Source organism: Salvelinus namaycush, chromosome 41 (genome assembly GCF_016432855.1).
Source record: "Salvelinus namaycush isolate Seneca chromosome 41, SaNama_1.0, whole genome shotgun sequence".
Taxonomy (NCBI): Eukaryota; Metazoa; Chordata; class Actinopteri; order Salmoniformes; family Salmonidae; genus Salvelinus; species Salvelinus namaycush.
Window position 1 is genome coordinate 16468842 of NC_052347.1, and position 22535 is coordinate 16491376.

Consider the following 22535-nt stretch of genomic DNA (forward strand, 5'->3'; position numbering starts at 1 on the left):
TGCTGGGTTTTTCACGCTCAATTTCCCATGTGTATCAAGAAGTCCACCACCAAAAGGACATCCAGCCAACTTGACAACTGTGGGAAGTATTGGAGTCAACATGGGCCAAATCAAATCAAATTGTATTGGTCACATACACATTTTGCAGATGATATTGCGGGTGTAGCGAAATGCTTGTGGAATCCCTGTGGAACGCTTTCGACACCTTGTAGAGTCCATGCCCCGACGAATTGAGTCTGTTCTGAGAGCAAAGTCCTGGGTGGGGAGGGTTCTGCAACTCAGTATTAGGAAGGTGATCTTATGTTTTGTGCAGTGTATGTGATGCGAAGGCAGGTTTGGCTTACCATGCCAATACTGCCCCTCTGTGGTCAATTGGGGCACTGTCAAAATCCTAATTCACACAATGACCAATACAATAAAAGGGGTTTAAAAGAAAGCATGTCTAATTTTGCAGATCTTGAATTTCCCTACGGAAGCTGTCAAAAGGCAACTAAACAACGCTTCAATCACAAGTGAATGTCTTGTGTGCTAAATGGCAAATCCTCAGCAAAAGAGGCTATGGTGTGTCATTCTCTAGTTGTATTGTTAGGGGGGGAACACCAGAAAGATGAACGGCTAAAAGGAACGGGTGGCCGTGGGCTGTTAGCAATCACCTGCTGGTTGTTGTTGAACGGCAGCTATTCAACATGTATAACTGAAGGACGATAATCTGGTCAGAGGCAATAGAAGCAGCACGTGGCCATTCTAAGTAAAGTCTGCCATCAGCTGCTCTGGCGTGTTGTCCCTGAAACATCTGTGAATTAAATGCGTACTAAGAGCAGAAGATCTGATCACTGTTGTGGTGAAACCTTTGGACAAGTAAAATAGTGTGAAAGGTTTTAAATTAATTTATATAAAATAAAAAAAAGCATTTATCCACTGAAGTGGAACAAATATCCATCACTCGTATCTTCTTTAGTTTGGAACATATACAATCTGAAGACAGACTCGTCAGGTTGTCGGAACAGAATAAAATAATCAAGCAAAGGGTCTGTCCACACCGAAGTCACCACAGCCAAGGATAACGAGAGAAAAACATTTTACCAAGTGCAGATCTGGTCTGGCTTTAAGCAGCTCTTTTCTTCTGTTAAATGTACAGTTAAAGCTAGAATCCTTAGTTGCTACATCCATTTTCTGACTTAAATGAATGATATATACCGATCGATTCTTGAATAATAACTTATGAACGCCTAATGAGCTTAGTTCAACTCTCGTACCCCATCAGAATCCAGAATATAAACTTGTTCTACGCCAATGTTTGTAAACAATGTAAATGTAAAGCACGGTAGTCTCAAAACATGGTTAAAACCACAATTTTGATATCATGGATAGTCGGTCCTTGCATCCATAGGCTCGTCTGTCAATTTGAGAGTGGTTACATTTCTCCAGGCCCATCCCTCAGCTTTTTACCAAAAACAGAGGCGGAGTGACCACCTTGGTATTGTTTCAACTAAGGATTCAAGTGTTAACGGCTCAGGTACTTTTCTGTAGTCTGTTACATGAAAGCTCGATGAGGAGGCATCTGATCAACTACACATGGAATTAATATGTTTATATCTTACTGGTTATCTGTGCAAGTATGAAAATATGTAAGTGTAACAAAGCAAATTGATTTGGATATGACAGAACGTGGATTTGACAGGGGGGAAAAAAACACTCCATTGATAGAATTGTAAAAAGAAACTACACTTAACAGGGAAAAAAAACACATACAAACTAACAGCGAGAATTTTAAAGTTCAGGTAGAGTGATTGAAATGTCATTGACCCCACTGCTGTATGCTTTATTTAAATTATTGTTACTTTTTTTACCTATATAAATGAAAATACATCCAAAACAGATCCTATGGTCCACATACGAACAACAAAATACTGCATTTCTACTTGCAGCTGCAATAAGGCTAGGTCAGTATATGAAAGGCTAGCTGCCAAAGGTCCAGGAATTGGCTCCGACTGTTTTGATCCCTTTTTCTGAATGCACTCATTGACATGTCATGTTTGCATCAAATGCTTGTCATGCTGCTAGTTGGTCACTTCATCCAGTCATCCCATGGGTCCGTTGAGTGGTGCCCTTGGCCGTGGCCCCAATCTGCACTGAGGTAGTTGAGACAGAGGTGCCGCGCGACCGCCGGGCTAACATGGGCCTCAAACTGCTCGCTGCAGGTGGTCAAAGTTCAGCTCATCATGTTAAAGGTTAATTGTTGTTAAGGCTTCCTGTGGTCTTGGAGTAGTCGTCATCCTCCTCCGTGGCGATGTCTCACAGGGGTACCTTCAAATTAGAGTTCTTCTTTGTCCTAGTTGTCCATTTTTCAAATCTCAACTAAATGTTCTCTTCAGTCTTTTTTTTTTTTTTTTTAAAGGGGTGGTCATATTTTCCAATCCTCTACAATGGTTAAACCCAACTGAAAATCTTCTCCTTTTGGCACCTTGGGAGTCAATGGAAGAAGGGGGAATAAATGGTAGGAAAGGAGAAAAAAAACAAGATGGTGGTGTAGTTGCAGAAGACTAGTTGTGGTGGCTGGCTTGGTCATTGGCTGCCGACGAGTCCGTGTCTGCTGCGCGTGTTGCGGTGGGGGTGGCGCTGTCCCCTTCCTCTGTTTTGATGCGCTTAGCGCTGGGCTGATCGCTGGCCGCCTGGGCTCCATTCTGTCGTTTGGTCGGGAGGGAGGCTGAAGCGGAGGCGTGAGTGGCCAGCAAGTGGAGAGGACTCGCAACAGCTGTGGCTGAACATAGGGAGGAAGATGAGGAAAAAAATAGAAATATTTCAGTGGCGGAATTGATGGAATACTCTGCTAAGTAATCTAACGTCTTAGAACATATGCCAATAAAAAGTGTACTTTTCCAAACAGTGTAGGAAACTAGCCAGACAGGGATTCATATGGCCCTTCGAGATACAAACACACTGCAGAGCAGCACTGACAAGTATGCTGCATGAATTCTAGTTAATTAAACAAACTACTAGGGACTACTCACAACAGTGGTAGACTACAGATGGGGTCAAGAGCAGTGGTAGACTACAGATGGGGTCAGAGCAGTGGTAGACTACAGATGGGGTCAGAGCAGTGGTAGACTACAGATGGGGTCAGAGCAGTGGTAGACTACAGATGGGGTCAGAGCAGTGGTAGACTACAGATGGGGTCAGAGCAGTGGTAGACTACAGATGGGGTCAGAGCAGTGGTAGACTACAGATGGGGTCAGAGCAGTGGTAGACTACAGATGGGGTCAGAGCAGTGGTAGACTACAGATGGGGATAAAGCGCTTTGACAGGATCCATTCTAAGTCAGTGTCTCACCTGCAGCGGCCTGCATTGGCATCAGGTGGGTGCCGTTCTGTGTGATGGTCTTTATGGGGAGCTGGTGCTGGCCCAGGGGCGGCTGCTGCTGCACTAAGGTCAGCGTCTGTAAGGGCGTGGTCGACTGGGTTGTCTGGATGATGCGACTGCCACCGCCTATAGAGGCGTGGGAGATGGTTGGAACAGATTCTACTTTTACTAGAGACAAACATAGAAAAAAAAGAGATGTCAATGACTTCTAATAACATAACTAACACCAAACAAGCACTACAATAACTGATCAACATGAGATACATTTCACATTTACTAAGACAACACATATACACACACAGACACAGGTGCCTTAGCCAAGGGTAAAACAGACCTACGTAAACCTGGCTGAAACCACTACTACCTTGAGTCAACACAATCTGTCCATCTACACACACACCATACTCCTTCCCTGCCCTCACCTTTGGCCTCTGAGTAGTCTCCGTTCTCCAGGGGCTCAGTCTGGAGGGTGACCATGGCGGGGGTGGCCACTGTGTAGGTGTTGGCGGTGCTGAGCCCGGCCACGCTGGTGACAGACATAGCAGGGATCTGGTGGACGACGTGCACCGTCTGCATGACGGGCTGCTGGTTCTGGTTGGTGCTGGTAGTCACAGGCGTGGCCATGGCATAGGTCACCGGCTTTATGGTCTGAGGTAATTGACGCTGAACCGTGATGAGCACTGGCTGGCTGTTGAGAGGGGAGCCTGGACAAACAATAGCTTTCTTTAACGGAGGATCCACATGTGACGACTGCACATTTGTACATAGGATTGGAGAAGACTCCAACAATGTGATTGGACAAAAATGGGCGTCTCTCACCTGGTGTACTCTGTGCAAAGCGGGCCTCCTGGATGACAGCTAGTTTGGGCTGGACTGCTGTGGCAGGGGGCGGGGCCGGAGCGGGCTCTGGTTCCATGGGGACAGGGGAACCCTCTCGGGATAGGCTGTCAGGGGTCTGTACCCCACTCGAGTGGGCCGAGAGCACCCCAGAGTGATTAGGGGAGACTGGGGCACTCCTGTGAAAGGGAAAAGCAGATAGACTTTAAAAATGCCCTAGATTTACATATGCATTGAAATTTACCACCCTAGTCACACTCCACCATAGTCACACTTTCCCAATGGGAATATTATAGTGACCACATATGGCCACAAGGGGATGGTACAAACATGTCAATCTAACAGTAAAGCTGAGGTGTCCAACCTTTTATATCATGAGAGCTACTTTAAATTATGAAACATATCACAAAATACTACATTTTTTCCTAGCATCAAATACACAGTATTTTCCCAAATTCAGTCCCGTTATATTTTTCCCGGTTTGGGATTTTTTTTTACCGTTTTTCACTCAAAATTACAATTATTCTTAGAGAAACAATGAAATGTGCTGTTCTGAGTCCACGCCAATACTTAAAATCACATTTAAGATCATTTTTGGGGTCTGGAAAAAAAATCATTTTGATTTGCATGCAATACCACTTTAATTGAGAATTTTGCGAGAGAGGACTGTGCTGGTCTAGCAATGTTTTTGCTGCTGCATGTCATGACAGAGTTTGCACACAAAAAAAGCCCACCCGATTGATCAAATAATCATGATAGAATTCTACCAGGTAAGCCTGCTTTTCCATTAACATTTAATTGAGAAGGGTTTGGGGAAAGTATTTTTGTCTCCTAGAGTTGGGCAGTATCCATACTTTCATATTGTCATACCGTTTTGCTTGCATCCCGGGATATACGGTATTACCGGCTTAGTACACAAGGACGCACCAATTTTTTTTATAAATAAAAAAAACAATTGGCCGTCTTAACAAAATTTGCACAAGTAATGGAACATTTCCATGGAGGATGCCAACTAAATACGCTAAAGAGCGCAAACGAATTGCAAAGACATACACATATAACTTTATGAGCTGGATTGCCTAGATAGGAGCTACTGAATGTCATTTTTGGTGAGTTTGGACATTTACAAGCAAATGTAAATGAGAGACATTGTGCAAATGAACAACGTTTTGAAACATGCTTGTCTGAAGGACGAACAGAACAGAACTGTGTACATGCTGTGTATGTGGAGTCTGGAGTCACTAGGGCAACGGGCCTGGGGAGGAGAAGACGGCCCGAGAACGGAGAGGAGAAAAAGCACAAGGATATCAAGATAGTGGCAGCTGTACAAATAACTAATCCAAAGGGCTTTGAGTTCTCTAACACTATATGATGCCCCGTCACCCTATTAATTCAGCCACATACTTCGATAACTAGCAAGTTAAACATAGTATTGTGCTTTAACGCAGAATTCTGCTTTTTCTCACAGGAAAAAAATAAAAAAATGATTATCTTGCTACGTTTTGTAAACGCAGATGTAAAATGCTTCTTATTGTAATTTCTGCTCGGCATCAGACACATTTTGTGCTTCAGTTGCATTTCTCCACTCAGATGAGAATTCATAGGCTTTCTATCAGCAGACAGCACTGACTGATGTTGAGCTGCTTTTCTCCAGTACTTTACTCAGTGTAGCCAGACTACTTTTCTCCAGTACTTTACTCAGTGTAGCCAGACTACTTTTCTCCAGTACTTTACTCAGTGTAGCCAGACTACTTTTCTCCAGTACTTTACTCAGTGTAGCCAGACTACTTTTCTCCAGTACTTTACTCAGTGTAGCCAGACTACTTTTCTCCAGTACTTTACTCAGTGTAGCCAGACTACTTTTCTCCAGTAAAATGCAAGATTAACTTTAAGCAAAACATTAGGAAATGTAGCTTTTTTTGCAAAAAAGACCTTGCTTTTTCATTGTAAGCCCATTTACTTGCTAAATAGAGTTGCACTTCTGTTGTCATCTGATGAAAATGAAGCTATTTTCTGCCGAATGTGTTTTCTGTGAAGGAAAACTATAGTTGCATGTCCCTGATCCCTCTATTAAAGGAAAAAAAAAAAAAAACACTTGACTGTCAATATAAAACGCGACCCCTGTCAATACACAGCTGGAACCAACTGCTCGCGCTTTCTCCCATTGTGCTATTTACAAACACTTTATTTTTTTTATTTTTTTATTTAACTAGGCAAGTCAGTTAAGAACAAATTCCTATTTACAATGATGGCTTAGCAACAGTTCAGGAGCAGAATGACAGATTTTTACCGTGGCAGCTCAGGGACTCGATCTAGCAACCTTTTCGGTTACTGGCCCAACTCTAACCACCTACCTGCCGCCCCACATGACTGGCTCAACTGTTCTGGGAACTATGCTTCATAATGTAAAATATTGTGACAGGTGAAATTAAGAACGCGATATGCTTCATCTCCTAACATATTACACAAGCTGACTGCAGGTATTTACTTAAAAAGTAACAAAATATTGAAAAACTTAAAAGAAATAGTTTCAATGGTATTGACGGTACTGAAAAACTATGCCTTGGCTGTTTCCAAATACCCCGGTATACGGTATGCCGCCCAAGCCTACCATCTACCCAGAAGACAGTTATCATTATCTCTTACTGGCTACACAAAGTGAATGGAAGAGAAATGTGTGCACTACAGACATACAGGGGAACTATTGCTGGAAATTAATTGGCAGATAGTGTTACATTTGGCTTGTTTAGGCCAATTGGAGCTAACTAGGGATGGGATAATGTCAAATGAGGATTTGTGGATAGATGGGCTGCGAGCAACCAGATGGAGACCCCTGCAGTAAAGCATGCAGCAAGCTCATCGTGTGACTGAAACCTGAGTGAGTAGGTCCATACCTGGAGGAGAGGGGTCCGAGGGGGGTCCTGAAGCAGGGCACACCCCGCGGCCTTCGTTTCCTGAAGGCCTGCTCCATGAGCTTGCCCTCTGAGGACGGGTCTATCCTCCAGAACGAGCCCTTGCCCGGTTCCTCCTGCGATCTGGCTACTTTAATAAAGTAGCGGTTCAGTGACAGATTGTGACGGATCGAGTTCTACAACAGAATACGCCGTCGTGTTAGTACGAACACACTGCAGCCAAGGCTGTTATTCACGTCACAGTTCATCAATGGCACATGCTCAAAAACAACATGGAAACAGATGGGATAAGCCATGTACCGCCCTTCAGTTTGAAGCCAAAGTGAATGTGTACTTTTACAAGGTTGCATATTAGTCAAAGCACATCTTAATATACAGTGCCTTCAGAAAGTATTCATACCCCTTTACTTATTCCACATTTTGTTGTGTTACAGCTTGAATTCAAAATGTATTTAAAAAGTCTCACTCATCTACACACAATAAACCTGTTTTTAGAAATCTTTGCTGATCGATTGAAAATTAAATAGTAATCTAATTTACATAATTATTAAGTGAGTCAATACTTTGTAGAAACACCTTTGGCAGCAATTAGGGCTGTGAGTCTTTCTGGGTACGCATCGAAGAGCTTTCCACACCTGGATTGTGCAACACTTGCCCATTATTCTTTTCAAAATTCTTCAAGCTCTGTCAAAATTGGTTGTTGATCATTGCTAGACAACCATTTTCAGGTCTTGCCATAAATTTTCAAGCAGATTTAAGTCAAAACTAACTCCGCCACATTCACGGACTTCTTTGTAAGCAACTCCAGTGAAGATTTGGCCTTGTGTTTTAGATTACTATCCTGCTGAAAGGTGAATTCATCTCCCAGCGTCAGAGAGAAACAGGATTTCCTCTAGGACTCTCGACCTCAAAACCAGTTCCACTGCATTTTTTCCATTATTTCCCTCTAATCAGGGACTGATTTAGACCTGGGACACCAGGTGTGTGCAATTAATTATCAGGTAGAACTGTAAACCAGCAGCCTCTGGACCTCATACGGTAAGAGAAGAGTACCCCTGCTCTAGGATTATGCCTGTGTTTAGCTCCATTCCATTTATTCTCCAGTTCTTAACAATTACAAGCATACCCATAACATGATGCAGCCACCACTATGCTTGAAAATATGGAGTGTGGTACTGAGTAATGTGTTGTATTGGATTGGATTTGCCCCAAACACTTTGTATTCAGGACAAAAATGTAATTGCTTTGCCAAGTATTACTTTAGTGCCTAGTTGCAAACAGGATGCATGTTTTGGTATATTTGTATTCTGTACAGACTTCTTTTCCCTCTGTCAATTAAGTTAGTATTGTGGAGTAACTACAATGTTGATCCATGTTGAAACAAGAAAATGTGGGAAAAAATCAAGGGGCTATGCTCTGGTTTTTGAGATATTTCAAATATAACCATGTGGTGGTATCCTAATGCTATTCAAAACAGGTTCAGATCTTTTCCCTCACATACACCATTTTCACTGAAATTATTTGTATTGAAAGACGCCATTTCTCACCTGCCAGCCTTTGTCTGCAGTCCTGTAGTAGGGGTAGTTTTTGGTGATGTGAGTGTATATTCCATTTAGTGTGAGCTGCTTGTCCTGTGCCATTGTAATGGCTTGGACTATCAGTTGTGCATATGAGTATGGCGGTTTGGAATCATCCTAAAGGGAAAAAGAAGAGGAAGGGAGAAAGGGTGTCATTTACTAGGTAGCAAAGCACATATTGTGAGCAATGGCACTGGAGGGAATAGCAGCCGTTTCACGGGCTCCTGGCCAATTGAACTATTTTGTGTTTTTGGGCGTTGATCGTAACTTTTTTTGTACATAATGTTTACATCAATGTTTACACCATCGTTTCCTATGACCGAAAAGAGCTTCTGGAAACCAGAAAAGCCATCACCAACCTCGATTTGGATGAGGACTTTTACTGCAATGAGTCGAAGGACATATTGATTATCCCAGACCAGGCCCAAATCCATGACACTGAGAAGTAGGCGGCGCTACTGGCTAATGTGCAATCACTGGACGAGCTCTGTTTGAGACTATCCCATCAACGTGATCTGAAGAACTGTAATATCCTATGTTCTCTGAGTCGTGGTGGAACAAGGAAAATATTAATCTAGCTGGTTTTTCTATACATCGGCATGACAGAACGGCAGCATCGGGGAAGCTCAGGGGGAGGGAGTGTGCGTCTCTTCGAGGTTCTGCTCACGTTAGAATACCTTATGATAAGCTGTAGACCATACTATTTACCAAGAGAGTTATCATTATATTTTTCTACCACCATAAACCGATGCTGGCAATAAGACTGGACTCAATGAGCTGTATAAGACCCTAAGCAAACAAGAAAATGCTCACCCAGAGGTGACATTCCTAGTGGCCGTGATTTGAATGCAGGAAACTGAAATACGTTTTACCTCATTTCTACCAGCATGTCACCTGTGCAACTAGAGGTGAAAAAAACTCGAGATCACCTTTACTCCAAACACAGAAATGCACATCTCTCTCTCTCTCCATTTAGCAAATCTGACCATAACTCTATCCTCTTGATTCCTGCTTACAAGCAAAAACTCAAACAAGAAGTACCAGTGACTCACTCAAGTGACCGGAAGTGGTCCGGTGAAGCGGATGCTAAGCTACAGGTCTGTTTTGAAGGCACAGACTGGAATATGTACCGGGCTTCATCCGATGGCATCAGTCACTGGCTTCATTAATAAGTGCATCGAAAACCTGCCCAGGGACTGCGGTTAAAAAAAATTGCCGGCTGGCTAAAACCGGCACTTTTACTGAAGCGTTGATTAATGTGCACTGTCCCTGTAAAAATAAAACAAACTCAAACGACATGCCCACAGTGACCATATGTACATATCCCAACCAGAAGCCATGGATTACAGGCAACATCAGCACTGCGCTAAAGGCTAGAGTTGCTTCTTTCAGGGAGCGGGACACAAACCCAAATGCTTGTAAGAAATTTCACTACACCCTCCGACGAACCATCAAACAAGCAAAGCGTCAATACAGAACTAAGATCAAATCCTACTACACCAGCTCTGACACACGTCAGATGTGGCAGGGCTTACAAACTATCACAGGTTACGAAGGGAAACCCAGCCATGAGCTGCTCAGTGATACGAGCCTACCAGACGAGCTAAATGCCTTCTATGCTCGCTTTGAGGCAAGATACACTGAACCATGCGTGAGAGCACCAGCTGTTCCAAATGACTGTGTGATCACACTCTCCATAGCCAATGTGAGTAATACCTTTAAACAGGTAAACATTCACAAGGCCAGACAGATTACCAGGACACATCCTCAGAGCATGAGCTGCCAAGCAGGAAAGGGTCTTCACTGATATTTTCAACCTCTCCCTCTAATACATGTTTCAAGCAGACCACAATTCTGCCCTATCAATCAAAGGCAGTAACTGCTCATTTGGTCAAAAATGAGTTAGTCATTTTTTGCTACATTAAATACATGCTTAATCATGTGGACAAGTATCCTGCCTCTATTGTATTGTGTTTTGGAGAAAATGCGGGTCATGTTAGCAGTAACTGCATAACGTTACTGTGAAACCAACGTAAATAAAAAAACATATTTCTCAGTTCCACGCTATGAGCAGTTACTGACTTTTTGCTTGGTAGGGCAGCATAGTCCCTGTGCCCAAGAATGCCAAGGTAACCTGTCTAAATGACGATCACCCCGTAGCACTCACATCTGTAGCAATCAAATGCTTTGAAAGGCTGGTCATGACTCACATCAACACCATCATCTCAGAAACCCTGGACACACTCCCATTCACAGGACAACAACCTTTCCCTCAACGTCTAAGACAAGTGAGTTGATCGTGGACTAGAGGAAACGTAGGGGTGAGCACACCCCCATTCACATCGACAGGCCTGTAGTGGATCGAGAGGTTCAAGTTCCTCGGTGTCCACATCATGAAGGATCTATCATGGTCCAAACACACCAACAGTTGTGAAGAGGGCACGACAACGCCTCTTCCCCCTCAGGAGGCTGAAAAGATTTGGCATGGGCCCTCAGATCCTCTAAAAGTTCTACAGCGGCACCATCGACAGCATCTTGACTCACTTGGGGCCTCTATACCAGACGGTGTCAGAGGAAGGCCCAAAACATTCTCAAAGACAGCCACCCACCCAAGCCACAGACGTGTTCTCTTTGCTACTGCACGGCAAGCAGTACCAATGCACCAAGTCTGAAATCAACAGAACCCTGAACAGCTTCTATCCCCAAGACATCTAAACAAGACTGCTAAATAGCTAATCAAATGGCTACCAGGACTACCTGGTAGCCAATCAAATGGCTACCAGGACTTACCCTTTTTTGCACATCTGCTACTGCCCATTATCTATCCTGTTGCCTAGTCACTTTACCCCTACCTGTATGTACATTACATAGCTACCTCAATTACCTCGTACCCTTGCACATCGACTCGGTACAGGTACTCCCTATATGTATAGCCATGCTATTTCTATTTGTTATTCACTGTGTTTTTATTCTTCGTGTCACTATCTCAATTTTGTATATTATTTTTCATCTCATCTTTAACTCTGCATTGTTGGAAAATAATCCGTAGTAAGCATTTCACTGTTAGTCTACGAAGCATGTAACAAATTAAACTTGATGACAACAAATCATGGGTTTGTTTTGTCACATGCATCAGTTAAAATGCCAAAACAGGCAGACACATGACTACCTTTCCTCTCCAATTAATTCAAGTGTGCAGTTATTTAAAAAGGGCAATCTACAGTTGCAGTACCCATTGATTCTTGAAGAATATAACTTAAATGCCTCGAGCTTAGTTCAACTGTCATACCCCATCCAAACTCCAAATAAACTTGTTTTACTCCAATGTTTGTAAACAAAGTAGTGTTGAGCAATTAACCGAAAGATCAGATATGTAAAAAAAACAATCGAGATAAATCGGATCAAGTCCAAACTGTGTGATATAGTAGAGTTGTAGTTTCCAACAGGCCAATATTCCACATAGATTAGCGCAGTAATTAACCAACATGACCATAAATAATGTCACGCCTACTTGTCCAGTCTGTGTGGGGCACACAGAGGGAGAGAAGAGACAGAAGACACGCGAGCGAGCGGCATAGGGAGCAGTTGCTTTGAAAGGTATCTCTACCTGAAAATACATGATCTAAGTGATTGATAGTTGATATTCAGCAGTTGTAAAAGTATGCATTATTTACTCAAGAACTATTAAAATACTGATTATGTCAGACAGCAGCTCTTATAGAGATGAGACGATGACTTGGAATTAAATAATAAAAAGTCATCAAATAAAACTAAATGTAATATACCCAACAACTGAAATATTTTAAATATTTATAAAGTAAATAGTAATGTAAATAAATGATGGTTAATAAGTACAGTAATGTGCAGTCACTACCATCATGGGACTTTTGTTAAATGTTTTATTCTGTGTTGTTACATCATTCAATCCACATAACGCATAGTGCATTTAATGACAATTGTATTATCAAAACCGTGATTTGTTTTATTTATAATAGAGCCAAAACGACCCCAAAAAGCACTAATCCCTCAGCACTAGAGTTGCAAAGTGGCGGAAACTTTCCAGAAATTGGGAAGTTAAGCCCAGGAATATTTGGAATTTTTCTTTAAAAAATAAAAAAAAGTTTGCTTATAACAGTGAACCTTTTTGAGGGATACACAAGGCAATTCTAGGTCTTGTGGCATATTTAGGTCTATCCCCAATTCAAGTTGCAACCCTCTGCATGCACAGTGCATTCTTCCATCACATGTACAGCTGATTCTCAAGATCTTGCACACTAATGAGATGCTATTGAGCCCACACTACTACACTGTCTGAGCCAAGGACTACATGCTTTCTGGTAAGTCTTGATTACAATACTGGGTGGGGTGAATATATGTTATATGACATATGATTTTTTGTTAACTTCTTCGGGACAGAGGGGCAGTATTGAGTAGCTTGGATAAAAAAGTGCCCAGAGTAAACTGCCTGCTACTCAGTCCTAAAAGCTAGAATATGCATATAATAGAAAGCACTCTGAAGTTTCTAAAACTGTTTGAATGAAGTCTGTGAGTATAACAGAACTCATATGGCATGCAAAAACCTGAGAAAAAATCCAACCAGGAAGTGGGAAATCTGAGGTTTGTAGTTTTTCAACTCTTTGCCTATCCAAGATAGTGGAAATGGGGTCATATTGCACTTCCTAAGGCTTCCACTAGATGTCAACAGTCTTTAGAACCTTGTTTGATACTTCTACTGTGAAGGAGGGGGGAATGGGAGCTGAATGAGTCAGAGGTCTGCCAGAGTGGCATGAGCTGGTCATGCGCGTTCACGTGAGAGGTAGCTTGCGTTCCATTGCAATTCTACAGACAAAGGAATCCTCCGGTTGGAACATTATTGAAGATTTATGATAAAAACATCCTAAAGATTGATTCTATACTTAGTTTGACATGTTTCTACGAACTGTAATATGACTGTCTGAACTTTCGCCTGGACCTGCCCGCGCGTCGTGAGTTTGGATTGTGTACTAAACGTGCGAACAAAAAGGAGGTATTTGGACATAAATGGACTTTATCGAATAATTATTGTGGAACTGGGATTCCTGGGAGTGCATTCTGATGAAGATCATCAAAGGCAAGTGAATATATATAATGCTATTTCTGACTTTGACGACTCCATAACATGGCAGATATCTGTATGGCTTGTTTGAGCTCTGTACTCAGATTATTGCATGGTGTGCTTGTTCAGTAAAGCTTTTTTGAAATCTGACACAGCGGTTGCATTAAGGAGAAGTTTATCTAAAGTGCCATGCTTAACTTGTTTCGGATAGGGAGCAGCATTTTCACTTTTGGATGAATTGCGTGCCCAGAGTGAACTGCCTCCTACTCAGCCCCAGATGCTAATATATGCATACTAGTATTAGTATTGGATAGAAAACACTCTGAAGTTTCTAAAACTGTTTGAATCAAGTCTGTGAGTATAACATAACTCGTGGCTGGCAAAAACCTGAGAAAAAATCCAAACAGGAGGTGGAAAATCTGAGGTTTGTAGTTTTTGAACTCACCCCTATCAAATACAATGAGATATGGGTATTTTTTCACTTCCTAAAGCTTCCACTAGATGTCAACCGTTTTTAGAACGTGGTTTCAGGCTGCTCATGTGAAGGATGAGAGATGTTTTACTAAGGGGTCTGCCTACAGCCTCATTCTCAGTCACGCGCTTTCACATGAGGTTTCTCTCGTTCCAGTGCTTTTCTACAGACAATAGAATTCTCCGGTTGGAACAATATTGAACATTTATGATCCTAATGATTGATTCTATACTTAGTTTGACAAGTTTCTTCGACCTGTAATATAACTTTTGAACGTTTTGTCCGAATGGACCAGATCGCTTTTTTGGATTGTTTACCAAACGCCCTAACAAAAGAAGCTATTGAACATAAATGGACATAAATGATGGACATTATCGAACAAAACAAGCATTTATTGTGGAACTGCGATTCCTGGGAGTGCATTCTGTTGAAGATCATCAAAGGTAAGTGAATTTTTATAATTTTCTTTATCAATAATGTTGACTACCCAACATGGCAGATTTCTCTGGCTGGTTTGGGCTCTGATCTCCGTTCTCAGATTATGCTTTTTCTGTAAAGTTTTTTTGAAATCTGACACTTCTCCTTAATGCAACCGCTGTATCTAAAGTTTCATGTATAATAGCTGTATTTTCATCAACATTCATTATGCGTATTTCTGTGAATTCATGTGTCTCTGCAATATCACTGCATGTTTTGGAACTACTGAATCTAACAAGCCAATGTAAAATAAGATTTTTGGATATAAATATGAACTTTATCGAACAAAACATACATGTATTGTGTAACATGAAGTCCTATGAGTGTCATCTGATGAAGATTTTCTCTATTTAATTTTCTCTATTTCTGCTTTTTGGGACTCCTCTCTTTGGCTGGAAAAGTGGCTGTGTTTTTCTGTGACTATGTACTGACCTAACAATCGTTTGGTGTGCTTTCGTCGTAAAGCCTTTTTGAAATCTGACACTTTGGCTGGATTTACAACAAGTGTAGCTTTAATTTGGTGTATTGCATGTGTGATTTCATGAAAGTTGAATTTTTATAGTAATTTATTTGAATTTGGCGCTCTGAATTTTCACTGGATGTTGGCCATGTGGGACACTTGCATCCCACATATTCCAGAGAAGTTAATGTCTTGCTCAAGATGTGTATGCAACTTGTGCTCACGGGCAATGTGTATTGGAAGAGATTTCTGAATGTTTTTCGCCCAGCATACACCCCTCCAACCAGACATGCTTTATCTACTCATTTGCTGGATGCAGAGATCAGAGTTCAAGTGAAGGTCAAGCAAATCATAGAGAAAGCAGACTATTGCAATCATCTCTGATGGGTGGTCGAATGTTCGTGGGCAAGGAATAATTAACTACATCTCCACCCCTCAACCAGTATTCAACAAGAGCACAGACACAAGGGACAACAAACACACCGGTCTCTACATTGCAGATGAGCTGAAGGCAGTCATCAATGACCTTGGACCACAGAAGGTATTTGCACTGGTGACAGACAAGGCTGCGAACATGAACGCTGCTTGGTCTAAAGTGGAGAGTCCTACCCTCACATCACACCCATTGGCTGTGCTGCTCATGCATTGAATCTGCTCCTCAAGGACATCATAGCACTGAAAACAATGGAGAGAGCCAAGGAAATGGTTAGGTATGTGAAGGGTCATCAAGTTATAGAAGCAATCTACCTCACCAAGCAAAGTGAGAAGAATAAGAGCACCACATTGAAGCTTCCCAGCAACACCCATTGGGGTGGTGTTGTCATCATGTTTGATGACAACCTGGAGGGGAAGGAGTCTCTCCAAGAATATATCACAGTCTGCCGATATGGACAGCCCATTCAAGAAGATCCTCCTGGGTAATGTATTTTGGGAGAGAGTGGTAAGCAGCCTGAAACCTAAAACAATAGCCATTGCACAGATTGAGGGAGACAATGCCATCCTGTCTGATGTTCAGACTCTGCTTGCAGATGTAAGAGAAGAAATCTGTACTGCCCTGTCCACTTCATTGTTGCTCCAAGCAGAGGAAACTGCAGTTCTGAAATACATCAGAAAGCGTGAAGACTACTTCCTGAAGCCCATACACGCCGAGCGTACATGTTGGACCCCAAGTATGCTGGCAAGAGCATCCTGTCTGGTGCAGAGATCAACAAGGCCTATGGTGTCATCACTACTGTGTCTCGCCACCTTGGCCTTGATAAGGGCACGGTTATTTGCAGTCTGGCGAAGTAAACTTCTAAGCAAGGGCTTTGGCATGGAGATGCAACATGGCAGTCATGACAACATATCTCATCAGCCAACTGGTGGAAGGGACTTTGTGGATATGAGGCTCTTTCCCCTGTTGCCTCCAAATCCCACCAACATCAGCCATCTCAGATCGCAACTGGTCCTTGTTTGGGAACACACATAACACACACACCAAAGCACGCAACAGGCTGACCAATACAAGAGTTGAAAAAAATTGGTGACCACCCGGGCAAATTTGAGGCTTTTTGAGCCTGACAACAAGTCATCCTCAACAAGGTTGGAAAGTGACAGTGAGGATGAGGCCTCAGTCTGATGTTCAAGAGGTGGACATTGAGGAGGTCCAGGGAGAAGACAGAGAAGCCTGAGAAGAAGACAACCAAGGCTTTAGTTTCTAGACTATAATTTTACAGATGTATGTTGAAAAAGTTTTTGGGGAAATGCGATAGATCATTGGGGATCATTCAATATTCCCTTTCTTTTTTTGTTCAGTGAAATCATGAAGAGTCAACTCATTTAATTAAAGTTCAATTCGTATTTTTTTTTCTCTATTGGAAGGATTTAACCATTTGCAATTATGTCTACTTATGATGAGGTAAAGGGTTTATGTTTCTGTCTCCATATGATATGGTAAATATATCCAAAGCAAAAAAACATTTAAATGGTATTAATATTAATTTGCATAGATATCCGTTAATTACCATAATATTCCCGTTAATTCACACAGAAAGTTTCCACCTCTGAATATTCCCCAAAATGTGCAACCCTACTCAGCACTAAAACAAAGTAAATGTAAACAAACACTGTACACCCTCATAACATTAAAACTATATTGATATCATGGTTGGTCAATTCTTGCATCCATAGCTCCATCTATGAATTTGAGAGTGGTTACATTTCTCCAGCCCCATCCCTCAGCTTTTTACCAAAACAGTGGCGGGGATAACATGTTATGGTTGCAACTGCTGATTGCCACTAAATTAAAAATGCCAGTTTCACAGACACAGATGAATTTAAGCCTTAGACTAAAAGCATGTTCAATGGAGATTCTCTGTATGTGGTGCTCACCTTGGGGCTGTCCCCTCCTGAGGCCTCCTTGTCGTTCTCTGACTGGGAGTTGTCGTTTATGAGCTGTAGCTCTGCAGAGCTGACCATGCGACCCATCCTGTAGCCGGACAAGCCCGCTCCCCTGGGACTGGAGGGGCACGAGTTGGCAGCACTGTGGGGAAGAAGAGGACCAGACCATTAGTCACCAAGTCTCTGTCAGCATGATGGCAAACAGTACATATCAAATTATCTGGCTAAGAATAATGCAATACTTTTAGGCTACAAACAAAACTGCCTAATTGATCCACTGATGTTTTTCTTTTTTTAAATCAAGCAATGGTTTACAATTAGCCAAGCTATTCTGAGGAATAGGGGGCCTCAGTAAAATAAATATATTGGCTCAGCTTATCTGTACCCTTTCCTGCAGTAGCCTGCGGTCAGAGTGGTACACACCACCTATGCAAATAGCCTCACATTATCTAACCCATATTGAAAGGAGAGCAAAACCGTTTCATGAGGCATTAAGTTGAGAGTTAAAACAGCAGAAAAAGCTTAAGGATGTGTCATTAGCTGAAGCAAACATGAATAATCTGGAGATAAACACTGATGATTGGCTAGAATTAAATTAAAACATCAATATTATTTTTTCCATTCTTCAATGTATCTGGAGCAGTATCATCGGTGCAATGCGCCGTAGCTGATTGGCAGATGTGCTAGTAGGAATTCATGGTTGGATTAGCACTAGAGGTCGACCGATTAATCGTAATGGCAAATTAATTAGGGCCGATTTCAAGTGTTCATAACAATCGGTAATCGGCATTTTTGGACGCCGATTATATTGCAATCCACGAGGAGACTGCATGGCAGGCTGACCACCTGTTACGCGAGTGCAGGCAGCAAGGAGCCATGTTAAGTTGCTAGCTAGCATTAAACTTATCTTATAAAAAAAACAATCAATCTTAACATAATCACTAGTTAACTACAGATGGTTGATGATATTACTAGTTTAACTAGCTTGTCCTGCGTTGCATATAATCAATGCGGTGCCTGAAATTGTGTCACTTCTCTTGCGTTCAGTGTAAGCAGAGCCTGGGTATATGCAGCAGTTTGGGCCGCCGCCTGGCTCGTTGCGAACTGTGTGAAGACCATTTCTTCCTAACAAAGACCGTAATTAATTTGCCAGATTTGTACATAATTATGACATAACATTGAAGGTTGTGCAATGTAACAGTAATATTTAGACTTAGGGTTGCCACCCGTTCGATAAAATACGGAACGGTTCCGTATCTCACTGAAAGAATAAATGTTTTGTTTTCGAAATGATTGTTTCCAGATTTGACCATATTAATGACCTAAGGCTCGTATTTCTGTGTGCTTATTATATTATAATTAAGTCTATGATTTGATATTTGATAGAGCAGTCTGAGCGGTGGTAGGCAGCAGCGGGCTCGTAAGCATTCATTCAAACCACACTTTTCTCCGTTTGCCAGCAGCTTTTCGCAATGCTTGAAGCACAGCGCTGTTTATGACTTCAAGCCTATCAACTCCTGAGATTAGGCTGGCAATACTAAAGTGCCTATAAGAAACATCCAATAGTCAACATCTATGAAATACAAATGGTAGAGAGAGAAATAGTCCTATAATAACTACAACCTAAAACTTAACTGGGAATATTGAAGACTCGTGTTAAAAGGAACCACCAGCTTTGATATGTTCTGGCACATATTGCACTTTTACTTTCTTCTCCAACACTGTTTTTGCATTATTTAACCCAAATTGAACATGTTTCATTATTTATTTTAGGCTAAATTGATTTTATTGAAGTATTATATTAAGTTAAAATAAAAAAAGTGTTCATTAAGTATTGTTGTAATTGTCATTATTACACACGTACAGCGGGGAGAACAAGTATTTGATACACTGCCGATTTTGCAGGTTTTCCTACTTACAAAGCATGTAGAGGTCTGTAATTTTTATCATAGGTACACTTCAACTTTGAGAGACGGAATCTAAAACAAAAATCCAGAAAATCACATTGTATGATTTTTTAAGTAATTAATTTGCATTTTATTGCATGACATAAGTATTTGATACATCAGAAAAGCAGAACTTAATATTTGGTACAGAAACCTTTGTTTGCAATTACAGAGATCATACGTTTCCTGTAGTTCTTGACCAGGTTTGCACACACTGCAGCAGGTATTTTGGCCTACTCCTCCATACAGACCTTCTCCAGATCCTTCAGGTTTCGGGGCTGTCGCTGGGCAATACGGACTTTCAGCTCCCTCCAAAGATTTTCTATTGGGTTCAGGTCTGGAGACTGGCTAGGCCACTCCAGGACCTTGAGATGCTTCTTACGGAGCCACTCCTTAGTTGCCCTGGCTGTGTGTTTTGGGTCGTTGTCATGCTGGAAGACCCAGCCACGACCCATCTTCAATGCTCTTACTGAGGGAAGGAGGTTGTTGGCCAAGATCTCGTGATACATGGCCCCATCCATCCTCCCCTCAATACGGTGCAGTCGTCCTGTCCCCTTTGCAGAAAAGCATCCCCAAAGAATGATGTTTCCACCTCCATGCTTCACGGTTGGGATGGTGTTCTTGGGGTTGTACTCATCCTTCTTCCTCCAAACACGGCGAGTGGAGTTTAGACCAAAAAGCTAAATTTGTCTCATCAGACCCCATGACCTTCTCCCATTCCTCCTCTGGATCATCCAGATGGTCATTGGCAAACTTCAGACGGGCCTGGACATGCGCTGGCTTGAGCAGGGGGACCTTGCGTGCGCTGCAGGATTTTAATCCATGACGGCGTAGTGTGTTACTAATGGTTTTCTTTGAGACTGTGGTCCCAGCTCTCTTCAGGTCATTGACTAGGTCCTGCCGTGTAGTTCTGGGCTGATCCCTCACCTTCCTCATGATCATTGATGCCCCACGAGGTGAGATCTTGCATGGAGCCCCAGACCGAGGGTGATTGACCGTCATCTTCAACTTCTTCCATGTTCTAATAATTGCGCCAACAGTTGTTGCCTTCTCACCAGGCTTCTTGCCTATTGTCCTGTAGCCCATCCCAGCCTTGTGCAAGTCTACAATTTAGCCCTGATGTCCTTACACAGCTCTCTGGTCTTGGCCATTGTGGAGAAGTTGGGGTCTGTTTGATTGAGTGTGTGGATAGGTGTCTTTTATACAGGTAACGAGTTCAAACAGGTGCAGTTAATGAGTGGAGAACAGGAGGGCTTTTTAAAGAAAAACTAACAGGTCTGTGAGAGCCGGAATTCTTACTGGTTGGTAGGTGATCAAATACTTATGTCATGCAATAAAATGCAAATTAATTACTTAAAAATCATACAATGTGATTTCTGGATTTTTGTTTTAGATTCCGTCTCTCACAGTAAGTGTACCTATGATAAAAATTACAGACCTCTACATGCTTTGTAAGTAGGAAAACCTGCAAAATCGGCAGTGTATCAAATACTTGTTCTCCCCACTGTATGTACAGTATATCACAAAAGTGAGTACACCCCTCACATTTTTGTAAATATTTGAGTATATCTTTTCATGTGACAACACTGAAGAAATGACACTTTGCTACAATGTAAAGTAGTGAGTGTACAGCTTGTATAACAGTGTAAATTTGCTGTCCCCTCAAAATAACTCAACACACAGCCATTAATGTCTAAACCGCTGGCAACAAAAGTGAGTACACCCCTAAGTGAAAATGTCCAAATTGGGCCCAATTAGCCATTTTCCCTCCCCGGTGTCATGTGACTCGTTAGTGTTACAAGGTCTCAGGTGTGAATGGGGAGCAGGTGTGTTAAATTTGGTGTCATCGCTCTCACACTCCCTCATACTGACTGGTCACTGGAAGTTCAACATGGCACCTCATGGCAAAGAACTCTGAGGATCTGAAAAAAAGGATTGTTGCTCTACATAAAGATGGCCTGGGCTATAAGAAGATTGCCAAGACCCTGAAACTGAGCTGCAGCACGGTGGCCAAGACCATACAGCGGTTTAACTGGACAGGTTCCACTCAGAACAGGCCTCGCCATGGTCGACCAAAGGAGTTGAGTGCACGTGTTCAGCGTCATATCCAGAGGTTGTCTTTGGGAAATAGACGTATGAGTGCTGCCAGCATTGCTGCAGAGGTTGAAGGGGTGGGGGGTCAGCCTGTCAGTGCTCAGACCATACGCCGTACACTGAATCAAATTGGTCTGCATGGCTGTCATCCCAGAAGGAAGCCTCTTCTAAAGATGATGCACAAGAAAGCCCGCAAACAGTCTGCTGAAGACAAGCAGAATAAGGACATGGATTACTGGAACCATGTCCTGTGGTCTGATGAGACCAAGATAAACTTATTTGGTTCAGATGGTGTCAAGCGTGTGTGGCGGCAACCAGGTGAGGAGTACAAAGACAAGTGTGTCTTGCCTACAGTCAAGCATGGTGGTGGGAGTGTCATTGTCTGGGGCTGCATGAGTGCTGCCGGCACTTGGGAGCTACAGTTCATTGAGGGAACCATGAATGCCAACATGCACTGTGACATACTGAAGCAGAGCATGATCCCCTCCCTTCGGAGACTGGGCCGCAGGGCAGTATTCCAACATGATAACGACCCCAAACACACCTCCAAGACGACCACTGCCTTGCTAAAGAAGCTGAGGATAAAGGTGATGGACTGGCCAAGCATGTCTCCAGACCTAAACCCTATTGAGCATCTGTGGGGCATCCTCAAACGGAAGGTGGAGGAGTGCAAGGTCTCTAACATCCACCAGCTCCGTGATGTCGTCATGGAGGAGTGGAAGAGGACTCCAGTGGCAACCTGTGAAGCTCTGGTGAACTCCATGCCCAAGAGGGTTAAGGCAGTGCTGGAAAATGATGGTGGCCACACAAAATATTGACACTTTGGGCCCAATTTGGACATTTTCACTCAGGGGTGTACTCACTTTTGTTGCCAGCGGTTTAGACATTAATGGCTGTGTTGAGTTATTGAGGGGACAGCAAATGTA

General features: G+C 42.4%; 1 protein-coding gene across 1 annotated transcript in view; it reads right to left on the minus strand.

Moving 5' to 3' along the window:
• Positions 1 to 1074: 1074 nt before the first annotated feature.
• The window catches only part of LOC120034176 (forkhead box protein K2-like), a 33175-nt gene continuing 11714 nt past the window's right edge, over positions 1075 to 22535 (minus strand). Inside the window, exons 3-9 of the mRNA XM_038980640.1 lie at positions 17561 to 17711; positions 8657 to 8803; positions 7092 to 7285; positions 4180 to 4376; positions 3783 to 4064; positions 3331 to 3528; positions 1075 to 2761 (exon numbers count right to left, since the gene is read on the minus strand). Of these exons, the coding sequence (XP_038836568.1) occupies positions 2544 to 2761; positions 3331 to 3528; positions 3783 to 4064; positions 4180 to 4376; positions 7092 to 7285; positions 8657 to 8803; positions 17561 to 17711 (1387 nt within the window). The 3' untranslated portion in view covers positions 1075 to 2543. The remainder of the gene's footprint in view (positions 2762 to 3330; positions 3529 to 3782; positions 4065 to 4179; positions 4377 to 7091; positions 7286 to 8656; positions 8804 to 17560; positions 17712 to 22535) is intronic.